Genomic DNA, 20,857 nt, shown 5'->3' on the forward strand with positions numbered 1-20,857 from the left:
AGGGAGTCACTGGCCATTGCTATTGGTGGCAGAGAAGGTTACTATTGTAGTTATTGAAGGAAACCAGTTTAGTCTTGGCAGCATTGAATGTGACCATCCATTTATGTTCCCATTCCACTACAGATTGGAGGTCATCCTCTAGTGTTTTGCCATTTCTTTAGATATGTGTTCATTTGTTTTCCTGTCATGCCTGTTATAGAGTGTGGTGTCATCAGCATATATACCCATCTCAGAGGCAGTTTTGTCGGGGAGGTCATTAATAAATATTAGGAACAATAGAGGTCCAAGGATAGACCCCTGAGGCACTCCCGCATTTATATCATACTGTTTAGATGTACGACCGTCAAGGACAACCTGGATTTTTCTCTTATCTAAGAAGGATTTAATTATGTTAAGTATTCTACCAGTGATACCGTATGATTTAATTTTCCTGAGGAGACCCTTGTGTCATACCCTGTCAAAAGCCTTAGATATATCTAGAGCTACCGCTCTGCCCTCCCCCGCTGTCCAGTGAATGGTATATACATTCGGAGATTACAGTGAGAATGTCTGCTGTGGAACGGGCTTGTCTAAATCCATATTGTTTGTCAGTCAGAAGTTTAGCATCTGTAAGGTGCGGGCTAGAGCATGGTTAATTATGGTCTCAAATATTTTGGCGAAAAGTGGGAGGAGGCTAATGGGGCGATAATTTGATGGGTTAGTTCTTTCGCCAGAATTCTTGAATACTGGTACCACAGAAGCAGTTTTCCAACAGCCCGGAAAGCATGATTCATTAAGGCATTTGTTGTAGAGTTTGGAGAGAACTAGAGCTACTTCAGCTGAGCACTTTTTTAATAGCACAGCAGGGATGAGATCAGGTCCACATGCTTTTGAAGTGTCAAGGTTTTTTATGATAGCGTGTTCCTGAGCAGGGGTGACTTTTAGATCGTCTAGCGTGGCGTCTGTCCGCAAAGGAAAGTCAGGCAGGGGGTGGTTGGAAGGGTCCAGTGTGGAGTTGGAGGCAAACCGGCTGGCAAGCATATTAGCCTTGTCGGTTGCTGAGCAAACAACCTCGTGATTGTTGGTTAGCGGGGGAATTGTTGATTACCCATTATTTACTACACTGTTGTAGATTTTCCAGAAGTCACGAGTTCCTAATTTTTGTGCTTTGATGCGTTTTTTAGTGGTTTCAGTAAATTCTCTCTTAGTTGTCGCTATTTCTTTCTTAATGTTACTTCTAGCTTCTATATACTTCTGTCTGTTTGAACTGGACTTATGTCGGTTAAATCTGCAGTATGCATGCTGCCTTTGAGCAATGGCAGTTGCGCAAGTCAAAGTAAACCATTGGGGAGAGTGGGGCTTGCTATAAAATTTCCGCATGGGAACATGTGCTTCCATTGCTGTTTTGAACCATTCAGTGGTCTCGTTCAGCAGGAAGAGAAAAAATATTTCCCCATGGGGCATCTCTGATAAGATCTCTGATGGCTTCCCAGTCAGCCTTTTTATAATATCTCGTTGTTTTGAGCACTGGTTCTTTAGTTTTGGGTCTATAATTTAGGGTGATTTCTACCATTATCACTGCATGGTCAGCGTTCCCGAGTGGGCTGTCAGCATTTGTTGTACAATCCTCGGGAACTGTGGTCAGAAACAGATCTAGAAGTGATGCGTGTTGTTCTTGCTGGTCAGCGAAAAGGGTTGGAAACGTAACCATTTGTGATAGGGAGTGAGATATAGCAAAACTATGTGTTGTGCTGCCCGCTGCATCTGTGTGAGTAGAGAATCCAAGCCAGTTTTTGTGGTGAACATTAAAGTCACCAAATACATGGACTTGTGCGCTAGTGTCGAGGGAAAGTGCTGTGTCTATGCTGTCAGAGACTTTGTTTATTATGGTGCAGTCCTGGGTCGAGGGAGAGCGATAGAGAAAATAAAAGTAGCTAATGTTGTGTTGTATGTTTAGTCTAAAGCACATAAAGGCTTCATCGTCCGTTTCTAGGTTTGGATTAATTATTAATTGTAGTTTGAAGAAGATAAACCAAGTTTTAAAAATCATTAAGTCGCTTATGCTTTTCCATACTTTGTATAGTTTACACAAGTCTGACGTCACGGGATCATGCGTTCCTTTCTTCACAATCGTTTGGCAGAGCCGAGTACAGATTCAAGAAGGACTGTAACCTGCATATACATGTGTATTACACAAAAAAATATCCTTTTCGGGTGAAATAAAAGTAATTATAAATCTTTGTAATTGTTCTCGAGTCATTGCTATTTGCTGATTTTTTTCTCTTGTTAGAGAAGGGAGTTTCGACCCATGTTCTCATTTTCATCATGATTTCAGGGACCGGTCAATACCCTTTTTCTCTACATGTTGAATGAGGGGGGGGCAAACAACAACAACAACAACAACAACAACAACACACACATACACACACACACACACACACACACACACACACAATGTTGATGTTGTTTCCATACCTAAAACGGTCGGATCCAAGAGTGAATATGCTTTTTGCGTGCGGACGTAGTAAACGCCAGGTCATATGAGTATGACCGTTATTTTCACTTTTTGCCAAATTGTCGGTTGAGGCTACTTTTTTTCCCCTGTAAAATGTAATAGTCTTTTTAGAGTTTGTTTTTGGGCGTGGCTCGTGGCTCGTGGCTTACTTCCGCAATTGACCATAAATATTGGTGAACCTATTTACTCCTATAATCCTATACAAGGCCAGAATCTTTTGGAAGGGAAGGGGTGTACTCTGGCTCCGTGAAAATAGTTTGAACCCCGCCGGTAATCCCCGGTAAGCGCATTTTAGGTAATTGGCAATAAAATAATCACTTCTCAAAGAGAAAAGGTAACGCCTGGGAGGATGCACCTCACCCACCACCTCCTATGACTGAACGGGGCCATACGTAATCTCGTCAGAGCAGGAGCTGATACCACCGCGGCCTTTACACCCCATCGGATTAATTTCCGACGATGGATTATCATAATTTTTGAAAAAAAAAACAAAAAAACTTAAAGTAAAAAAGTGTCCTGGGCAATGTCTGACAGTTGGTTACTGATAAATTATTAACACCAAATACACTGAATTTGAACTTTAATTGAATTTTAAGTAAAGTTTCAATAAGGAGTTAATTTACGTCTTGAAACTTGACACTGAAAGAGATAGACAGATGGAAATAGAGAGATAAAGTAGATAGATAGATAGATAGATAGACAGATAGATAGAGAGTTAATTTGCAAGTTACAAAAAAAAAAAAAAAGAAAAAAGAAAGGAAAAATGTGTTTGTTATTGTTTTTCTCTCACTAATCGGGTTAAACAGTAAAAGTGTTAATTGTTTGTTTGTTTTAAATAAATCCTATAGCAAATCACATTTGTAAAAAAAAAAAAAGTCTATAAGTTGTAGACAGCAAAAAAAAAATAAATAAAAATAAAAAAAGCAGCCATAGCCAGTGTTATCAATTTCAGGACAGTACAGTCATCGCACCGGCTACGACGACAGCAACAACAAACCGTAATACTACTACTACTACTACTACGACAAACCACCACCATCACCACCACTACTGCTACAACTACTACTACTACTACTAATAATAATAATAATAATAATACAAACCACCACTACAGCACTTACTATTACTACTACTACTACTACTACTACTACAACAACAACAACAACAATACTAACTATTATTCCTACAACGTAATACTATTACCACAATAATAATTACTAATACTACTTCTATAACAACAAACACCATTACTATTACGACTACTACTACTATCACATCGTACTGGAAGATGTCCATCCCTTGTAACGGATTACTATTACCCTCCTCCATTCTCTCGTGTAGTTTGGATCCTGGATGGCCCAACAAAACTCTCCAACAAGAACAACAATCTTATGTAAACACAAAAATTCCGGGATTATTGGAATTTTTAGGAAGTAAAACACTCCCTTCTAGTTTGTCATCGATAGACCCTCTTTTATTTTTTCTCTCCCTCTAACAAAAAAAAAAAAAAAAAAAAGAAAATAACAAAAACTTATCAGATGTGTCTGTGTGTTAGCTAGCTTTCGCTTTAATCACAAACGGGATTCTTTGCTCCTTTGAGAAAAACACCAACAACAAAATTTTTTTTTTGTGGGGGCCAGATTTATTGGATAATTTGATGTTAAATTTTAATTTAACGTTTACAAACACCTGTCCTGTATAAAAACCCTGGTCTTAGTGGCGTTTGGAAGGCGGGGAACGGCCGGCTAACAGACAGTATTGGGCCGGTCGTTGTGATCTGCGCCGACCACACACTCGCCGGTGCTTACAGAATTAGAAACAGTAACAAACGCTTAAGTATATACTAAATATGTATACCTATTTTTAATTTTTTTCTATAAACACAAGGGATATTTTAATTTACTTAAATAAATAATAAAGCACTTGTTAATTTTCATTTTCTTTTCTCTTAAAAAGTCCGGATATTCATCGATCAATATTCATTTTTTATTAATCCCTTTTAAAATAATCGACATTCTTTCTCAACTGCTTTGCAAATAAATAATATATGAATGAATAATAAATAAATAAATCACATTTAGAAACAAATAAATAAATCGCACTTCGAAGGAATTGCAAAATGATGGTGATATTAACGTTTGGCTAGCCTTTATGGAGAATTCCCAGCATTTATTTGCCAAGGAACGGCCCAAGTTTTCAACTTATTACCTCATCAGCAAGTGAGAAATGGCTAAATCCTATGATATATTGTTGCGTTTACTTTTGCTTGGAGACACTGGAGTCGGGAAATCATGCATTCTGTGCCGGTATGTTAATGACGAATTCCTCGACACACACATATCCACAATAGGTGAGTAAACTGGTCATTTTGTTTCTTTTTTTTTTTTTTGATATTAAAAAAAGCACACAAACACATCATATCAAAGGAAATAAATATCAATATATTGTGAATAATTTCCCATGTTAATATAGTTTCGTATAGTTCTATTTGATCCTCCGACGCCATCCTCCCAGGCATTACCATCTCATTCGAGATAAAGGTTATTGCCGGTTGCGGTTGTCTAACGTGCTACCTTCAACCCCGGAGAATGTCGGTATATATATATATATATATATATATATATATATATATATATATATATATATATTAGCATTTCAGCTCGGCGTTGCCCGGATGTTTAGATGTGTCTGTTGAGCGAAAAGAAAAAAAAGTGGTAGTAGGAAGGCAGGCTCGAACCCGTACCGCGAAGAAGGAAAAGAACGGGTGAAAAACTTGACGTCTATGCTGTTACCACCGCCAAACCTGAAGTGACATTTTTTTAAATTAAGGCTAGACAATCGAAAGGAGAGGATGGAGGATGACTTTTAAAAATATCGGCGAAAAAAGCCCCCCCCCTGTAGAAAAGTTCCCAGTTGAAGGTGAAGATATTAATGTTTTTAGCTAATTTTTCAATATTTGTCGTCTGAAAGGTAGGACTTTAAAACGATACTGATCTTCGTAAAATCCGTTGCCTCTGTCGAAAATTTTAGGCACACATGCAAACAAATCTCAGTACCCTGTATATCAAATTTCGAGTCTGTAGACTAAAAATTGACAGAGTTATTGCGTATGGAAATGTACACAGACAGGTTCACTTATATATATATATATATATATATATATATATAGTAAAATCACTCCCGTTTCCAAAACCTGGTACACGGCTTTAGATTTAGTATTATGATTAAGGGATTTTTTTTTCTTTCGACCAGTTTTTTCAGAGGGTTCTCATGTTATCGCCCCAAAAAGAAGAATAGGGTTTTAGAGTGCCCCCCCCCACCCCCAATATTTAATTAGAGACTGGATTGATTTTAAAAAATTGTCAGAATGAATGCCGACGGGACCAATCAGGGCAAATTAGCACCCATCCAGAGCACACCCCTTTTGAGGGATATTTATCTCTTTTCCACGGCGATAAATGTGACACAAGAGCCGGAAAATCGGGTTGAAAATTTAGCGCCTCCATTCTGATCTGAAAATTGCCTGGACAGACCCGTTCTTGGCATTTCCCGATTAAGCGATTTCTCAAAGAAAGAAGGTGAAGCCTGGACCTCCTAGAACTCAACTTCACAGGACCACACCAGCAAAAACCAGCATCATTTCGCAATCAACAGAGAAAAGGGCATTTCGGAAACTGTTGATTTATATTTATTGAGGACAAGGCGAAGGGCAAGGGCTCTCTTTTTGATGGAAAGGCGGGCGGATTGAACGAACTTTGGTGTAGGAACAGAATAGTTAACAAACCCCTTCCTTTTCCGTGTGAAGAATTGGTTTCTAAATGAATAGAAACTCACTCTTAATGAGGGCGGAGAAATGCTTTAACAAGTTTGAGCTTTCAGTTTGAACTCTTATTTTTCCACGGACGGGTGGGTGGGGAGGGGGATGGTAGGCAAATGAAATTATTTGGGCTTTATTCGCATTCTCATCAGTTTGTGCTGTGACACAAGGTTGAATATGAAGTAGGAAGTCTAGTTTCCCCTTTCCAAAAGGCGGGGAATTCTGGATGAAGTTATAAAAATAGCCGGCATTTTCCAGCGAGGAGACCCTAATCGTTTCTCATCGAAAGGAGGACGGTAAGACTGGGAAAGATGGCTTTCTGAGCCAAATTACTTCGGTACTTTTTGCTTTAAGAGCTTTAAGTTATTAGCTGTTTCTAAGAAACAATGGCCGACTTTTTTTTTTTTTTGGTTTTATTTAATGTTCGCAATTTTTAAAAACTTTCTCTTAGATAAGAAAAAAGACTTTTTGGACGCTTTACCATTTATGAGTACTTGGGCAATCCTGGGGGTTTCAATACTTCCCGAGTCAGTTCCGGAAATGGCAGTTGGAACCTACAGGGTTGGGGGTCTGGGGAATGGATTTTTTTTTTTTTTTTTTTTTTTACGATGTGACACAGCGTCATGTAACCACTAAAAAAGAAAAAAATCAAAATCTACTTTATTTTACATAATACGTTTTAAACGGTCTTTAAAAAATAAATATGAAAGAAGAAACTTTGGACCCCCCCCCCTAAAATTTAACATTTTAGAGAGGGGGATAACTTTCCTACATAAATTTAACGTAGAATAAGCGTCCACTTCTTGGCCACATAGCGTTTAACAAGACGTGTCAGTGACACGTCGTGTCACTCCTAGAATTTTTTTCAAGTTTAGGGACTGCAAAACATTTTTTTTTTTTTTTTTTTTACACAGTGGTCACCACTTATCAAGGCCCGGAAGCCACTCAGGGATAAGGGTTATTGCAAGTACATTACGTTAGTGTGGAGATTTGATGAAGTGTTTACTTAAGGGGCGGTTCCGGTTCATTAGGAATATGTTAACGTTGGACTTAAAGACATCCAAGTTGTAGTCAGGTGGGAAGCAGGCAGACGGAACAGAGTCCCACAGGCGTGAAAGGAGCTTTGTTCATGGAATCCACGTTTTGATTTAGGCACAGATAAAGAGTGGGGGAAATTTTTCTTTTTTATTTGGCGGTCAGAGGAGGGGAGGGAGGAGAGCATTACATCTGAAACATGAAATAACGATAAATTGTATTTAAATTTGTTTGGTGAGGGGGAACGATTACAAATTGAAACATAAAATAACACATTAATTGAATTAATTTTTGGTAAATGTGGCCTGGTAAACCAACACAGAACATACCTTGAAAAACTTGTTTTGATTGGCGTTTTCGGGTGTGCTGAAAAAGAATATCGCATTTAAAATTGGGGCTGGCAACTAGTTTTCACGATATTGCAAACATACTTTTCCACATGCTTTATGTAGTAATGTAATATAATGGCCATATTTGTTTATGCCATGCGCAGGAAATCCGGTGGGGAGGGGTCTAGGTAATGTAATTACAAGACAATGAGGAACGCATAATGAGAAGATAATGTGGGGCGAATACTTTTGCCGTGCGCTTGCGCGTACAACAATGGCCACCGCGTATAACATAAAACATTACCTTGCTTAATATCCGGAAAACTAATTTGCGGAAAATTTTTAATGCGATATTTGTTTTCAGCACACCTGAAAAGAAGTTTTTTAAGGTAAATTTTGTGTTGATCTACCAGGCCACAATTACCCATTTTTTTAAAATTTATTTATTCTTTCCCCCCCCCCACCTAAAAAAATCATGTTTTATTTATTTATTGTTTTCTTTTTTTTCAGTTAATTTAAATAACAATAAAAAAGGTTAACCTTCATTATCTTGTAATTTCATTCCGTCGTTCCCCCTCCCCGTTTCTGCGCGCAGCGTAAACAAAACTGCATGAAACATGCGGAAAAGTATGTTTGCAATATTGTGAAAACTAGTCGCCGGCCCCAATTTTAAGTGCGATATCCGTTTTCAGCACACTCGGAAACCTCCACAAAGCAAGTTTTTAAAGGTAGGCTGTGTGTTGGTCTACCAGGCAACATTTACAAAACATTAATTCCAAAAACACTTTAAATGATATTCTATGTTTCTAATGTAATTCTCCCCCCGCCCCTGCCAAAACAACAACAACAACAACAACAACAACAGCAACAACAACACAAAAGGGAATTTCTGAATGTTTTACTCCCTTCCTACCTCGGTCACCAAACTTGAAAAAATGTTAGGGTGACATGTCTCGTTAAACGCTAGGCGGCCAAGAAGTGGGCGTTTATTTTACGTTGAATTTATATAAGAAAGTGATCCTCTCCTCCACTCTAAAATGTTACATTTTTTTTTGTTTTTTTTCAAAATTTCTTCTTTCATACTCATATTAATTATTGCTATTTAAATGCCGTTTAAACATTAAAAAAACTGGTTTAGGTTAATTCCTATTTCAGTCACGTAAATTATTAGAGTGAAATGCGTTTTGGCATTTCACCGCCCCCCCCTTCCCTACAATTATTTTTACTTAAACCATGTAAAACAACAACATAACGTTACAGTACACATGAAACGGGAAACGCCGAAATATAATCTCAATCTTTTTGAAGTTAAAAAAAAAAAAGATGCTAGCTAAGGAAAAACGATGATTCAAGTTAATAACTTTCTAGATAAAGGACGAAATTATTAACTCAAGTTATTTTTCCTATTTTCCATAGACTCGTACTCGGTTTTATTTTATTTATTTTATTTTTTTTATAAAGATGACGACTTTAGTTGTTTCAGGTGAGTTTTATTTCGGCATTTGACATGTACGATGAAACTTTCTATGACTCGCTAGTTTTATTATCTATATATTAGTAGGAAAACGTCTGTGTTATTTATTTTTTGCGTCATGCTTACATCCGAGTGACTGTCGTTTAATTGTTATGGATTTCAATTTCTTGTAATAAATAATTTTACCAAGAATTCTGTGAGATATTTATTCTTCTGTTGTTGCTCCAAGACAGTGGAGAAAAAATAGCAACAATAACAAAGTATACCTCTAAAATTCGACACAAATTTTATTCGTTCTTTGTCGCAAAAAAGGAAATGCCTATTCTGCCTCTGAATAGAACTGGTAACACCTCGAAAGGTAATAGTCCTTTATCTTTAGCAGAAACTTGAATTCAGGTTCAGCATTGTTCGAAGATCGGATTAATTTCAGCCGTTTGAAGGGGTTGGTATGATTCCTTCTGATGAAAGATTCAATTCTCGACTAGAGTCAACATCACAAACGTTAATAAGGAATGTTTATTTGAAGGAAAAGTCATTAATGTCAGGTCAATAATTCTGACCTTAAAATGTCTCTGTGAGACATGATAATAACGTAGCCTAATCATTTAGGCTTTAAAATAAAGTCTCAAAGAGACGAAGGGTAAAGGCGCCCAAATGCCTCATATCCAGAGAAAGAGTTGAGTTGTATCCTTCTACTGTGGCTGCTTGTCTGGAACTGCCTGAGAAAAGAAAAGGCATTCAAAAACCTGCCAAGCCCGTCGCTCGGTGGTTAAAATCTCAACCAATCTGATTGGTCTAAACAAAGACAGTGGGTGGCCAATCAGCCAATAGGGGGCCTACTTATGTTCGAACATGTTTTTCTTCACATATACACACCCACACGTACGCACGCACATACGCACACGCACGCACGCATATACACATCCTCATACACACACTCGCATTCATGCGCATACACACACACACGCTAATGTGCGCACACACACACACACACACACATACACACTCGAGCTGTGACGTCACTTTCTTTAAAGTGAAAGCCAGACATGCGCAGCCAGAACACTAACCCCAGTATAAAAGTCAACAAAACCTGTCAACTACCCTTTTTTTCGTCCGGACCAGTGTTCGACCTGTTGAGTCGACAAACCAACTGCGCGCCCTAATGTCACTTTCCCTGCTACTGTAATGTGGGATAAGCGCACGTACACTTTATACGCTTTCTCTCTCCATGAACTGGATTGACTTTCTCACTCTATCTCCCCTTCGGCTTTGGTCCATCAACACAGACATGCGCACGACTCTCTACTGAGCTTAACCCTCTTTTTCTACAGGCCGGCTTGCCACTTCGCGTTTCTCTATTGCATTCCTCTTTCCTTCCACGTGCGTAGTCGTCAACGGCCGAATGAACACGTGTACATCCAAGACTTTCATTTCTCAACAGAAAATAAGCGACATGTTTATTTTATTCCAGCATTTGAGTTCTTTGTGTCCTTCATTCATTTCGTTTCATTATTTTTTCTTGTAGCGAGTTAGGGTATTTTATATCCTGGTCCGCAACACTTATAATTGTAGAATTTCTTACAATTTTTCATAAGTTTTGGTTTTGGTTTCAATTATAGCTGATGGCACTTCAGTAATCTATTTTTTATTCTTCATAAGTTTTGGTTTTGGTTTTGATTATAGCTGAAGGAACTCAAGTTATATATATATATATATTAATACGAATTCCATTATTATTAATGCAAACAGACAATAATAACAACACATTCGTGAGTTCGTAATAAAAAACTAATGATAATAAAAAGATATTCATGAAATACAATGAGCATTAAACCACATGTGTGTCCTGGGTTCGGTACACCTTGCTGAAATAAGAACATGGAGAGACTCTTTCAAAACCGGAAATATACAATAGACGAACGAACAGCATAATAATAACGGAAAACACAACGTGCAGTGGTAACTTTCAAAGTTAAATTTTATTACAAAACAATGAACTATGGTAGGGAAGGGATAATGCAATTAAGTGAAAATAAAAAAAATTAAAATTATAAAGATGGGGAGGGGTATCTTTGTGTACTATTCGAAAATGCCAACGAGAAATACATCAGTATAAGAAAATATATCAGTCCAAACGAAACAATGGCAATATGAACTCGTTGACTTAAATATATGAGAGAGAGGTAACTCACGTTTTTTTTTTGTTTCTTTTCACTTTTGTTTTTCTTTCAACTTTCAAAGTTAACTTTAACCTTCATTTTATTCGCCGTGGGCAATAGTTCATAGCACGCTGTATTCCTATCGTATCCATTCAATATTTCGGTTATTCTTGGAGTATCCTGTCTTCTATGTTCATGAAATTAACATCCTGTGTTTCGACAACGCCAGGTTGTTCTCCCAAGCATTATTTCTTTTCTTTCACCGTTTATATGGAGTTCCTCTCAGGTATTACTTCGTTTCTTTCGCTGTTGATGGAGGGGGGTATCCACGTCTTCATTTATCTGTCGCTGGATGACGAAGTGGAAAATTTTCCACGTGCGCACGCCTTGGCGTGCCGACCAAGCAGTCTGCTGTACCAAAAGGCCTCTTCTCCTTTCTTTTCTTTCTCTCTCCCTCCTCTCATTAAATTTCTTATCCCTTTCTTTTTTTCCCTTCTTTGTTGCCTAGCGGCCAGCAAGGTCGAAAGACGGGTTTCTGAGCAAATGATCCGGTCATCTGCTAGCCTGTGTAATAGACGCCTCTTCCACCTCTCTCCTTCTCTTCTATACTCATTGTCTGTTTCTCTCTCTTTTTAGGTTTAGCCTCTCCCTCTTTTTTTCTATACTCTCTTTTTTCTCTCTCTCTTGGAAACTATGTTCATTTGCCTTGGTGATAAAATAAAATAACAAAAAAAAAAAAAAAAAATGATACATTTCTTGTTGGCCCGAAATTAAATATTTCAATTTTTAATTAATTACGTAATCCAATTTATGGATTACGTCACTATATATATATATATATATATATATATATATATATATATATATATATATTCATAAGTTTTGGTTTCAGTTTCAATTCAAACTGATGCATCTAGGTCATATGGCTATATATATATATTTTTTTAAATCGCAACTTTATAATATATAAAAATCGATGGAACATTAACTCTATAATAATATATACAAAATATGCAAGAATCAAAATATATTTCAGCGTACTTTACGGCCGGGCTATGCTAGGCGTCCCTGCTAGCTTAAATAAATACTTTTGCAATTTTAACAAGAGCTACAATAATATCAGAGCATCTCCATTTACGCTGAACATCTATGGAATTCCAATATCAATATATTACATATGAATGAGTCTTTTGTAGGATTTCCACAGGTCCTGCTGATAATATATGATTATTGTTTTAATGGTGTGAGAAAAAAAACCATAGTAATTTCGACATACAGTGGTTCTTCTCTAAAGAAAGAAGTCCAAAAACATTAATAAAAAAGAAACATTCGAAAGAAACAGGGCAACCCCCCCCTCCAAAAAAAAAACAAAAACAAACAACAACAGCAAAAAAATAAAATATAAAAAAGAACATTGTCTGCCAAGAGATGCTGGGCTGAAGGAATAAATTTAAAAATGTCTTTTATAATGTGATTTTGTTCGTATTGAACTATGTAGCACAATATTACTTTAATGGACATTATTTTCATAAAATATCTAATAAACTCATATTTGCTACCTATTATTGTTTTTTTCGGTTCAAAAAAAATTTGTTTGTTTCCACTATCCAGAAAAATATCAGTTTTATCAAAACATATTTGTTGATTCAATATATTTCTTATACCATTCCATTTCCACGGATCTTGCTAAGTATTATGTTTGTATGTGAAAATAAGTTGTTTATGAGTACGCAGAAATAAACTGGTGATAATCCATGTAATATTCTACTTGTTCTTTCCTTTGTTAGTTCGTACGTTACACTTTGAAAAGGGCTAAATACATTTTTTTAAAGGCCAAATGGCTTAAAAAATGCCAACTTTATGAAATTTGGCATCAAAAGGGTCGCTCTGGCAACCCTGGAAAAGAATATAAGAAATAATTATTTAATAAGCAAACAATACTATAATAATCAAATTTAACTTAGCTTAAATTTAATTTAAATAGCTGATGGCACTGCAGTAATCTATTTTTTTTATAAATAATTTAACAAGAATTCTTCATAGGTTTTGGTTTTGATTATAGCTGAAGGAACTCAAGTTATATATATTGCTCTGGCAACCCTGGAAAAGAATATAAGAAATAATTATTTAATAAGCAAACAATACTATAATAATCAAATTTAACTTTAAAAAATCCTGGATTATTTGGACTATTCCTCTCATTTTGGCTGATATTCTCACAACGTTTCAGCCGATATAACCTCCAACCTTCTTCAAGTGAGCTTGTCAAACTCAGAAATCTGTATGGAATTTCAGACATTGCCTTGAATAGAGATTTACAATTTTTTTTTTTTACTCAGGAATCATCACTTATCACGGCCCGGAGGCCACTCGAGGATAAGGGTTAATGGGTATACATTAGTCAATGTGATTATAGTGTAGTAAACATAAGTAGTGGAAATTTTGTAAATTGGATTACTTAGGGGGACAGTTCATCAAGAACTTGTTTACTTTGGACTTGAAGATATCATTAGCAAATATACCCATCTAGTATACAATTTTGTCTAAGAGATCGTTCATGAATATTAGGAACAATAAAGATCTAAGAATCGATCGCTGGGGTACACCCACATTGATGTCATGTTTGGGGTGTACAGACATCAGCGACAACTTTGTATCAGAACGATCTGATTAGATTAAGTGATTGACCAATGACCAGTAATACCTTACAAATTAATTTTCATAAGAAAACTTTCATACCAGACCTTGTCAAATACTTTGTTTATATCAAGAGCTAACGCCCTAGCGTCCCGTAGTATATGTGGTCAGCAATAATTGTTAGGATATCTGCAGTAGAAGAGGCTTGCCTAAATCTGTACTGTTACTCAGCAAGCAGTTTAGCATTTCTGAGGTGCTAGTGCTTAATTGTTTTAATGACTTTTAGTGGAGAAACAGAGAAGACTAATAGATCAATAAGAGAGTGGGTCAATTCTTGCAACAGAATTCTTGAATACTAATACTACACAGGCAATTTTTCAGCTAAGAGAGAAGCAGGATTCAGCAAGACATTTGTTGTAGAGTTTGAAGAGAACAAGAAGTAGCTTAGTAGAGCATTTCTTTATTGGAAATGGCACTAACCTTATGAGGGTTTAATTGGCTTCCTCCAAAGGAGAAAGTTCCATGAGAGTATGAAATTCACAAGTGGTCCCCAGTCGCATGTATATCCCTGTTGGGAGAGATGACAACGTTCGGATTTTGCAATTCTTGCAGGGAGGTGTTGACGGCCTCCTTCACACAGCACCTGGGATTCCCAAATTGGTCGCCCATCTGGTACTGACCTGGCTCAATGTTGCTGACTCAGAAGAGGTATAGTTGGAGATTGCGCAATCATTGCGCAGGTACACTTACAAGGGGTATCCATTGTCTCTTGAGATAGAACGGAGGCCATTGTTATATAATAAAATATCCTCCAGGGCAACGCTAGTGAATTATTATAAAAATAGGGTGACACTGTTTTTTCTTTTCCCTTTTTTTTTTTTTAATATACTTATGAATGAATATTAATTTAAGAAAGCCAAACGATATAAGATTTTTTTTCTTTAAAAGAGATATTTACGTTTAAAGATATGAAGAAAGATTTCGGCCCGAACCAATTTTTTTTTTTTTTTTTTTTTTTTTACTTAGGAATCGCCATTTATTAAGGCCTGAAAGCAACTCGAGGATAAGGGTTAATGAATGTAAGGTGTTAGTGTAGTAATCGTTAATGGTGTAAATTGGGAAGAATTTGATTATTCATAGGGATGGTTCAACAAGAACTTGTTTACATTGGATTTGGAGGCGACCATGTTGTATTCAACTGGGAAGCAGTACAGCAGAACAGTGTTCCACAGGCAGGCAGTTCTGAGAAAGAAGCTTTGTTTGTGGAATCTGCGTTTAGATTAAGGCACAGTTAGAGAGTGGGGGGAATCGTTTATAGTGGTTGTAGCTAGTTGAGTGTTTTTTGTCAAAGTTTGGTAAGGAGGGACCATATATTGGAGTTCAGTCGAGCACTTGCCATGAAAATAACGATAGGGCAGAAACAGGCTCGCATCGTCTCTTCTGCAGGAAAGAGGTTGCAGGGAAGAGAAAAGGGCATCACTTACTCAATTTCAAAGCCCGCCTTGAACTCTACCAATGCTTGATAGGGCGCGCCGAACAGCTCCCGCTCAGATGTGGCATCAGTATTCCATTTTAAGGTGTATCTGGTTCTTATACAGATAGAGGATTGCATCGGCAGTGAGATACCTGCTGGAGCGGTAGAGTGATTCAACTATTTTTCCCACGACCTTGACAACAAATTTGATGTATATGTGTCCCATTTCAGATCAGGAGTGAAGATCAATCACAGAAGCTTGTCAAGATATGAAGCTTCTTCAAGACTAGAGCCGTTCATTTCAATTGGGGTGCGATTGGGTCAGAGCGATTATGATGAAAGGAGAGAAGCTTGGTTTTTGATGCATTTTATTATTTTATTATTGGAGATGTAAAAATCTTTCTGGGTAATAGTCCGTTGAGTTGTTACCTGCACAGTTTTTAAGTTTTTTTGCAAGTGCCAAACGCGGCTCACGTGACAAATCGTTTGACTTAAAAAAAAAATAATTCAATATTAATTCATAACGATATTTAAAAAAAAAATGCCACCATAGTTTTATAACATTGTTACGTGAGCCACGTGTTACATCAGTAAAAGACTTAAAAACTGTTTATGTAACAACTCAACCCAGAGATTTTTTATATTTCCAATGAGAAATAAAAATGATTAATAAAAAGAAATCGCTTGATAAAGCCCCAGTTCGGGGCGAAAGTTTTGATTCTTATTTTTAAAGGTAAATAAACATCTCTTTGAAATAAATAAATAAATAAAATAAAACATCTTATATTGTTTGGCTTTCTTTAAAAAATTAATATAAGTGAATTGATTGAATATCAATATTTGTAATTGAATAAACGGTAAATACACTCGTAACACTTCGAAAGTGTCGCTTTGTGTATGTCAGCTGAGAGAGAGGGAGAGAGAAAGAAAGAGCAGATGCCAATGTCAATACAATTACACAATCATTAAACGATAAACAAACACCTGTTGGCTCGAATCTGTTCATTAAAACTTTAAGAGAACACGTTCTTTTCTTTTCTCTTTTAAGTATGCATTATTCGTATTGACAGCGTGATCCATTACCTGACCTGACCCGACCTGACCCGAGCACGAGGACAAACAAATGTTACCAGGTTTACTTTTATTGTTACAATTAAATACATAATAAACCTCTGACCCTTTCATTAAGGACGGACAAATAGAGGTACGACTTCTCGAGGTCACTAGCAACGGCGCTTTTTAACTTGATGAGACAAATGAAGAACTGGTTCAAAATTTGTTGTAGAGATTCGCTAAGATTTCCCTCTGCGAATTTATTTTGCTTCTGGCATCCCCAATTCGCCTTTATCTTATAAAGACATCAATCACTTCCCAATTCCACCACGCTTTTTCGTCTCTTTTCACTGAACCGAGTGCGACCAGACCAGACCAGACCATCTGAAGATACCAGCTTCCTGACCTAAAATGCACTAAACAGTGATGTTATTTTCCCTTTCCAAAACTCAATCATGATCTACAAATCCAAAAACAAAACAACAATTTTGCTCTATAAAATAATCAAACCAAACATCATGAATAAATATTTAAAGATATAAAGAACGCTGACCAAAATGACTGGATGTTCCATTGAATAACCTGAAAATGACCAACCCAAGCTAACCTATCTTTTTTTTTTTTTGACAATGGAGTCACCACTTATCAAAGCTTGAAGACAACTCGAGGATAAGAGTTAATGATTGTAAGGTGCGAGTGTAGTATCCGTCAATGGTGTAAGTTTGGTAGAATTTGATTATTTAAGGGGATGATTTAACAAGAACTTGATTACATTGAACTTGAAGGCTACCATATTGTAGTTGACCATGGAAACAGGTCAGCAGAACAGTTTTCCACAAGTGGTCAGTTCTAGGAAAGAAGCTTTGTTCATGCTATCTGCATGTATACTTAAGCACAAATAAAGAATGAGAGGAATTGTTGATAATAGTTGTAGCTAGTTGAGTGTTTTTTGTGAAAGTTTGGCAAGGAGGAACCGTATATTGGAGCTTAGACGAACCCTTGCCATGAAAATAACAATAGAGCAGAGACAGGCTCGCAGCATCTCTTCAGTGGGAAAGAGGGTGCAGAGAAGGAAAAAGAACATCATCTATTAGGTTTTAAAACCGGTTTTGAACTCTGTCAAGGTTTGATTGGATGTGCCGAGCAGCTCCTGCCCAGGTATGGCAACAGTACTTCATCCTAGGATGTACTTTGCTCTTATACAGATAAGATTGCATCGGCAGTGAGATACCTTCTAGAGCAGTAGAATGATCCAACCATTTTTTCCAGCGATCTTGGCCACAGATTTGATGTATATGTTCCATTTCAGATCAGGAGTGAAGATCAGTCCTAGAAGCTTTACAAGACATGGAGCTTCTCCAAGATGAGAGCCACTCATTTTAGTTGGCGCCAGGTCTTAGTTTACCCCCCTGTTTCCTTAGGTCAATTCCTTCCATGTTTATCTTGGCCTTCCTCTGTAAACAGAAATTTCTACCTCAACTCTCCTACATCTCCTAACACAACAATCCTCAATCATTCTTTCGACATGGCCATACTATCAAAGTCCAATCATCTGCACACATCTCTCCATCCTGTTCAGATTTAATCTTCCTCTGAGGTGATCAGATCTAAACCTGTTTTTCAAACTTTAATTACACATCCATCTTATCATTCTCTTGTCACTTCTCTCCATGCAATGCATATCCTCAACCGTTACTGGCTAGATTTCACTTCTGTACATGATCACACTGCATGCACATGCCTGATAGATCTTCTCTTAATCAACAATGGTAACGCTCTGCTAATTAATAATGGTAGGATTCTCCAGAACTTTCTTTATACACTTTGTATTCTTACAATCATGCTAGCACCTGCTCCACCCTGTACTCCAGAGTTATCATAAAAGTAACCAAACTTCTCAACAACTCTTTGGTATCCAGATAGACTTCCTCCACATCTGAGTTTTCATCCTTTACCATTGTTTTAAACTTCTTGCATAGAAATTTGCTATCCTCTTGCAGTCTTTTATTTTTTTTTTATTTAAATCTTTTTTGCCACAAACAAGGCATATTGCCACTTGAAATGTGAGGGCTTGCTATTTGGGATCGTGCCTGCAAGGACATTGTGGGGATTTGAGCAGCGAGATGTCTGCTCACAATACATTTAAACTTTTGCATGTTAGTACAGTCAAGGATGCAGGAAACGGGGAGGGAATTCCAAAATCTAGCCGCCTGTGGCAACTAATAGTAATATAAAAAAAAGACGATATATTCGAACCTTATCCAATTAGCGACCCAATCTTCGGCAATTAACGTAATGTACTTGCAATAACCCTTATCCCTGAGTGGCTTCCGGGCCTTGATAAGTGGTGGTCACTGTGTAAAAGAAAAAAAAAGAAAAAACAAAAAAAAAACTTCGCATTGGCATCTTCCGGCATGTTATGTAAGCAGCTGGAAGATGCCGAAGTGATTATCCAATGAGCTGTCAGAGGATAGCAAGCTTAAAAGAAAGTGTGAAATTCATTAAAGCAAGAAAAATTTTCAACACTATACGTCAATATGGATCCCCCCTTTTCTCATGTTAAGCATGCTTTTCTATTTAGAAAGCCATTCTTAACATGGAGAAGGGGAAATACCGTGTTTTGAATTGTTTGGCAGTCTTTGCCTCAATATCTTCCGACTGCTTACTGGAAGACGCTGATGTGATGTTGCCAGAGATTGGGTCAGAAACTGGACCAGTATTGGAATCTTGTAATATTTAACTGTTGAACTTGAATTAAAATAATTTCGAAGTGATTGTAAACTAATGTTCTATTAATGTTTTCATTTGTAATTAATTTAAAAACAATACACTAGACACATACATATATAAAGTTAGGTAAATGTATATTTCTATCTCTACTTATATATGAAAGGCACTGTGTGTGTGTGTGTGTGTGTGTGTGTGTGTGTGTGTGAGAGAGTTCATTCTCTGTGGACTCCAAAATGGCTGGGTCGACTTTGTGAAATTTCACAAAAATGTACTTTATGTGCCCGGGAGTGTTCTTATGCAGGTTCTGTATCAGAATGTCTCCTACAGGTATTGAAAATCAAGAATCAAAAAATCTGATGAGAGAAGGAACAGTGCGATTACGATCAAAGTTAACATCTTTAGAAGAAAAAAAAACTGTATTTTCTGACGGACATTATTTTACTATAAAACAAATTTTGAAAAATAAAATTTAATTTAATTTTAATAAATAGATATATTTATTAAAGTAAATTTGCACTTGTCCGGTCTTTTCAACCATCAAATTTTATAGATAATATATATAAAGTGTCTTCAATAAGTTTCCATACTTATTTTTTGCACAGGCATTTAAAATTGTCAAAGACGCTTGAAAATTCAGTATGTTATTACTATACACCTTATGAGATGACTGACCCATTTTTATGATTTCGGGTTCAAATAAAAAGCTACAGCAAGAATTGGAATACACCCTACTAAAGCTTGATTGTCACAGTTGATGCATTTCAAGAATACAATCTGGACTTGAGGACACTTTAGAAGAATGATATGCGATAAAATTCTGTTTTGAACTTGGAAAAATACCACAGAAACGTATGGAATGCTTCAAACTGTTTTGGGGCCGTCTTGCATGAGTTGAGCATCAGTTTTTGAGTGGCATAAGAGATTCAAGGAAGGCAGCGGGTTTGTGAGGGATGATGAGAGGTGTGGGAGGAGTAAGAAAGTTTGGCCAAATAAAGTGTGTCAATAGAGACAATACGTGCACAGTCTGATGTCAGTGTGGGAACTATACACATAATTAATCACAAGATACTGAAGATGAGAAAGATTTGGGTGTTTGCACTAGTCCACAGTTCCATTCTTTTCACAGACTATTCAACCAAGATAAGCATCAATACAGTCCCTCACCCTCCCTATAATCCAAACCTTGTTCCCTGTGACTTTTGGTTATTCACTAAGTTCAAAGAAAACCTTAGAGACTGTCGTTATGAGACAATTGAGGAGATGAAAGAGGCTGTGATGAGTGTCATTAACATGCTCACATAAGATGACATCTAGAAGTTGTTAGAATGGTATAACAAGTGCATTGTAGCCGGAGGAGATTACTTCGACGGAGACCAGTGTTTCATGTGTGTACTATCAATAAAAGTGTCCATGTGAAAAAAGTCTGGAAACTTATTGAAGGCACCTCGTATATTAGAAATGGCTATTATCAGAGTAATTGGGATGGCTGTATTATTGATTTCTAATTCTATTGTTTCATTTTCATAAATATCAGCAACAACTTTCTGGATTTATTTTATGAAGAAATTAAAAAAGGTGGGGAGGGACGATTGTAATCTCTGTTCAAAAAACTTTAATATGGAAGGCGCGTTTATTTGCTTTTAAATGTTCATTGG

At 36.8% G+C, this 20,857-nt stretch overlaps 1 protein-coding gene across 1 annotated transcript in view; it reads left to right on the forward strand.

Annotated features, from left to right (window-relative positions):
- The first annotated feature begins 3,740 nt into the window (after positions 1-3,740).
- LOC145294055 (ras-related protein Rab-15-like) overlaps positions 3,741-20,857 on the forward strand; it is a 240,051-nt gene continuing 222,934 nt past the window's right edge. Inside the window, exon 1 of the mRNA XM_080141046.1 lies at positions 3,741-4,844. Within this exon, the coding sequence (XP_079997172.1) occupies positions 4,721-4,844 (124 nt within the window). The 5' untranslated portion in view covers positions 3,741-4,720. The remainder of the gene's footprint in view (positions 4,845-20,857) is intronic.

This window comes from Euprymna scolopes, chromosome 15 (assembly GCF_053919585.1).
Source record: "Euprymna scolopes isolate OS-2025 chromosome 15, ASM5391958v1, whole genome shotgun sequence".
NCBI classification, from domain to species: Eukaryota; Metazoa; Mollusca; class Cephalopoda; order Sepiida; family Sepiolidae; genus Euprymna; species Euprymna scolopes.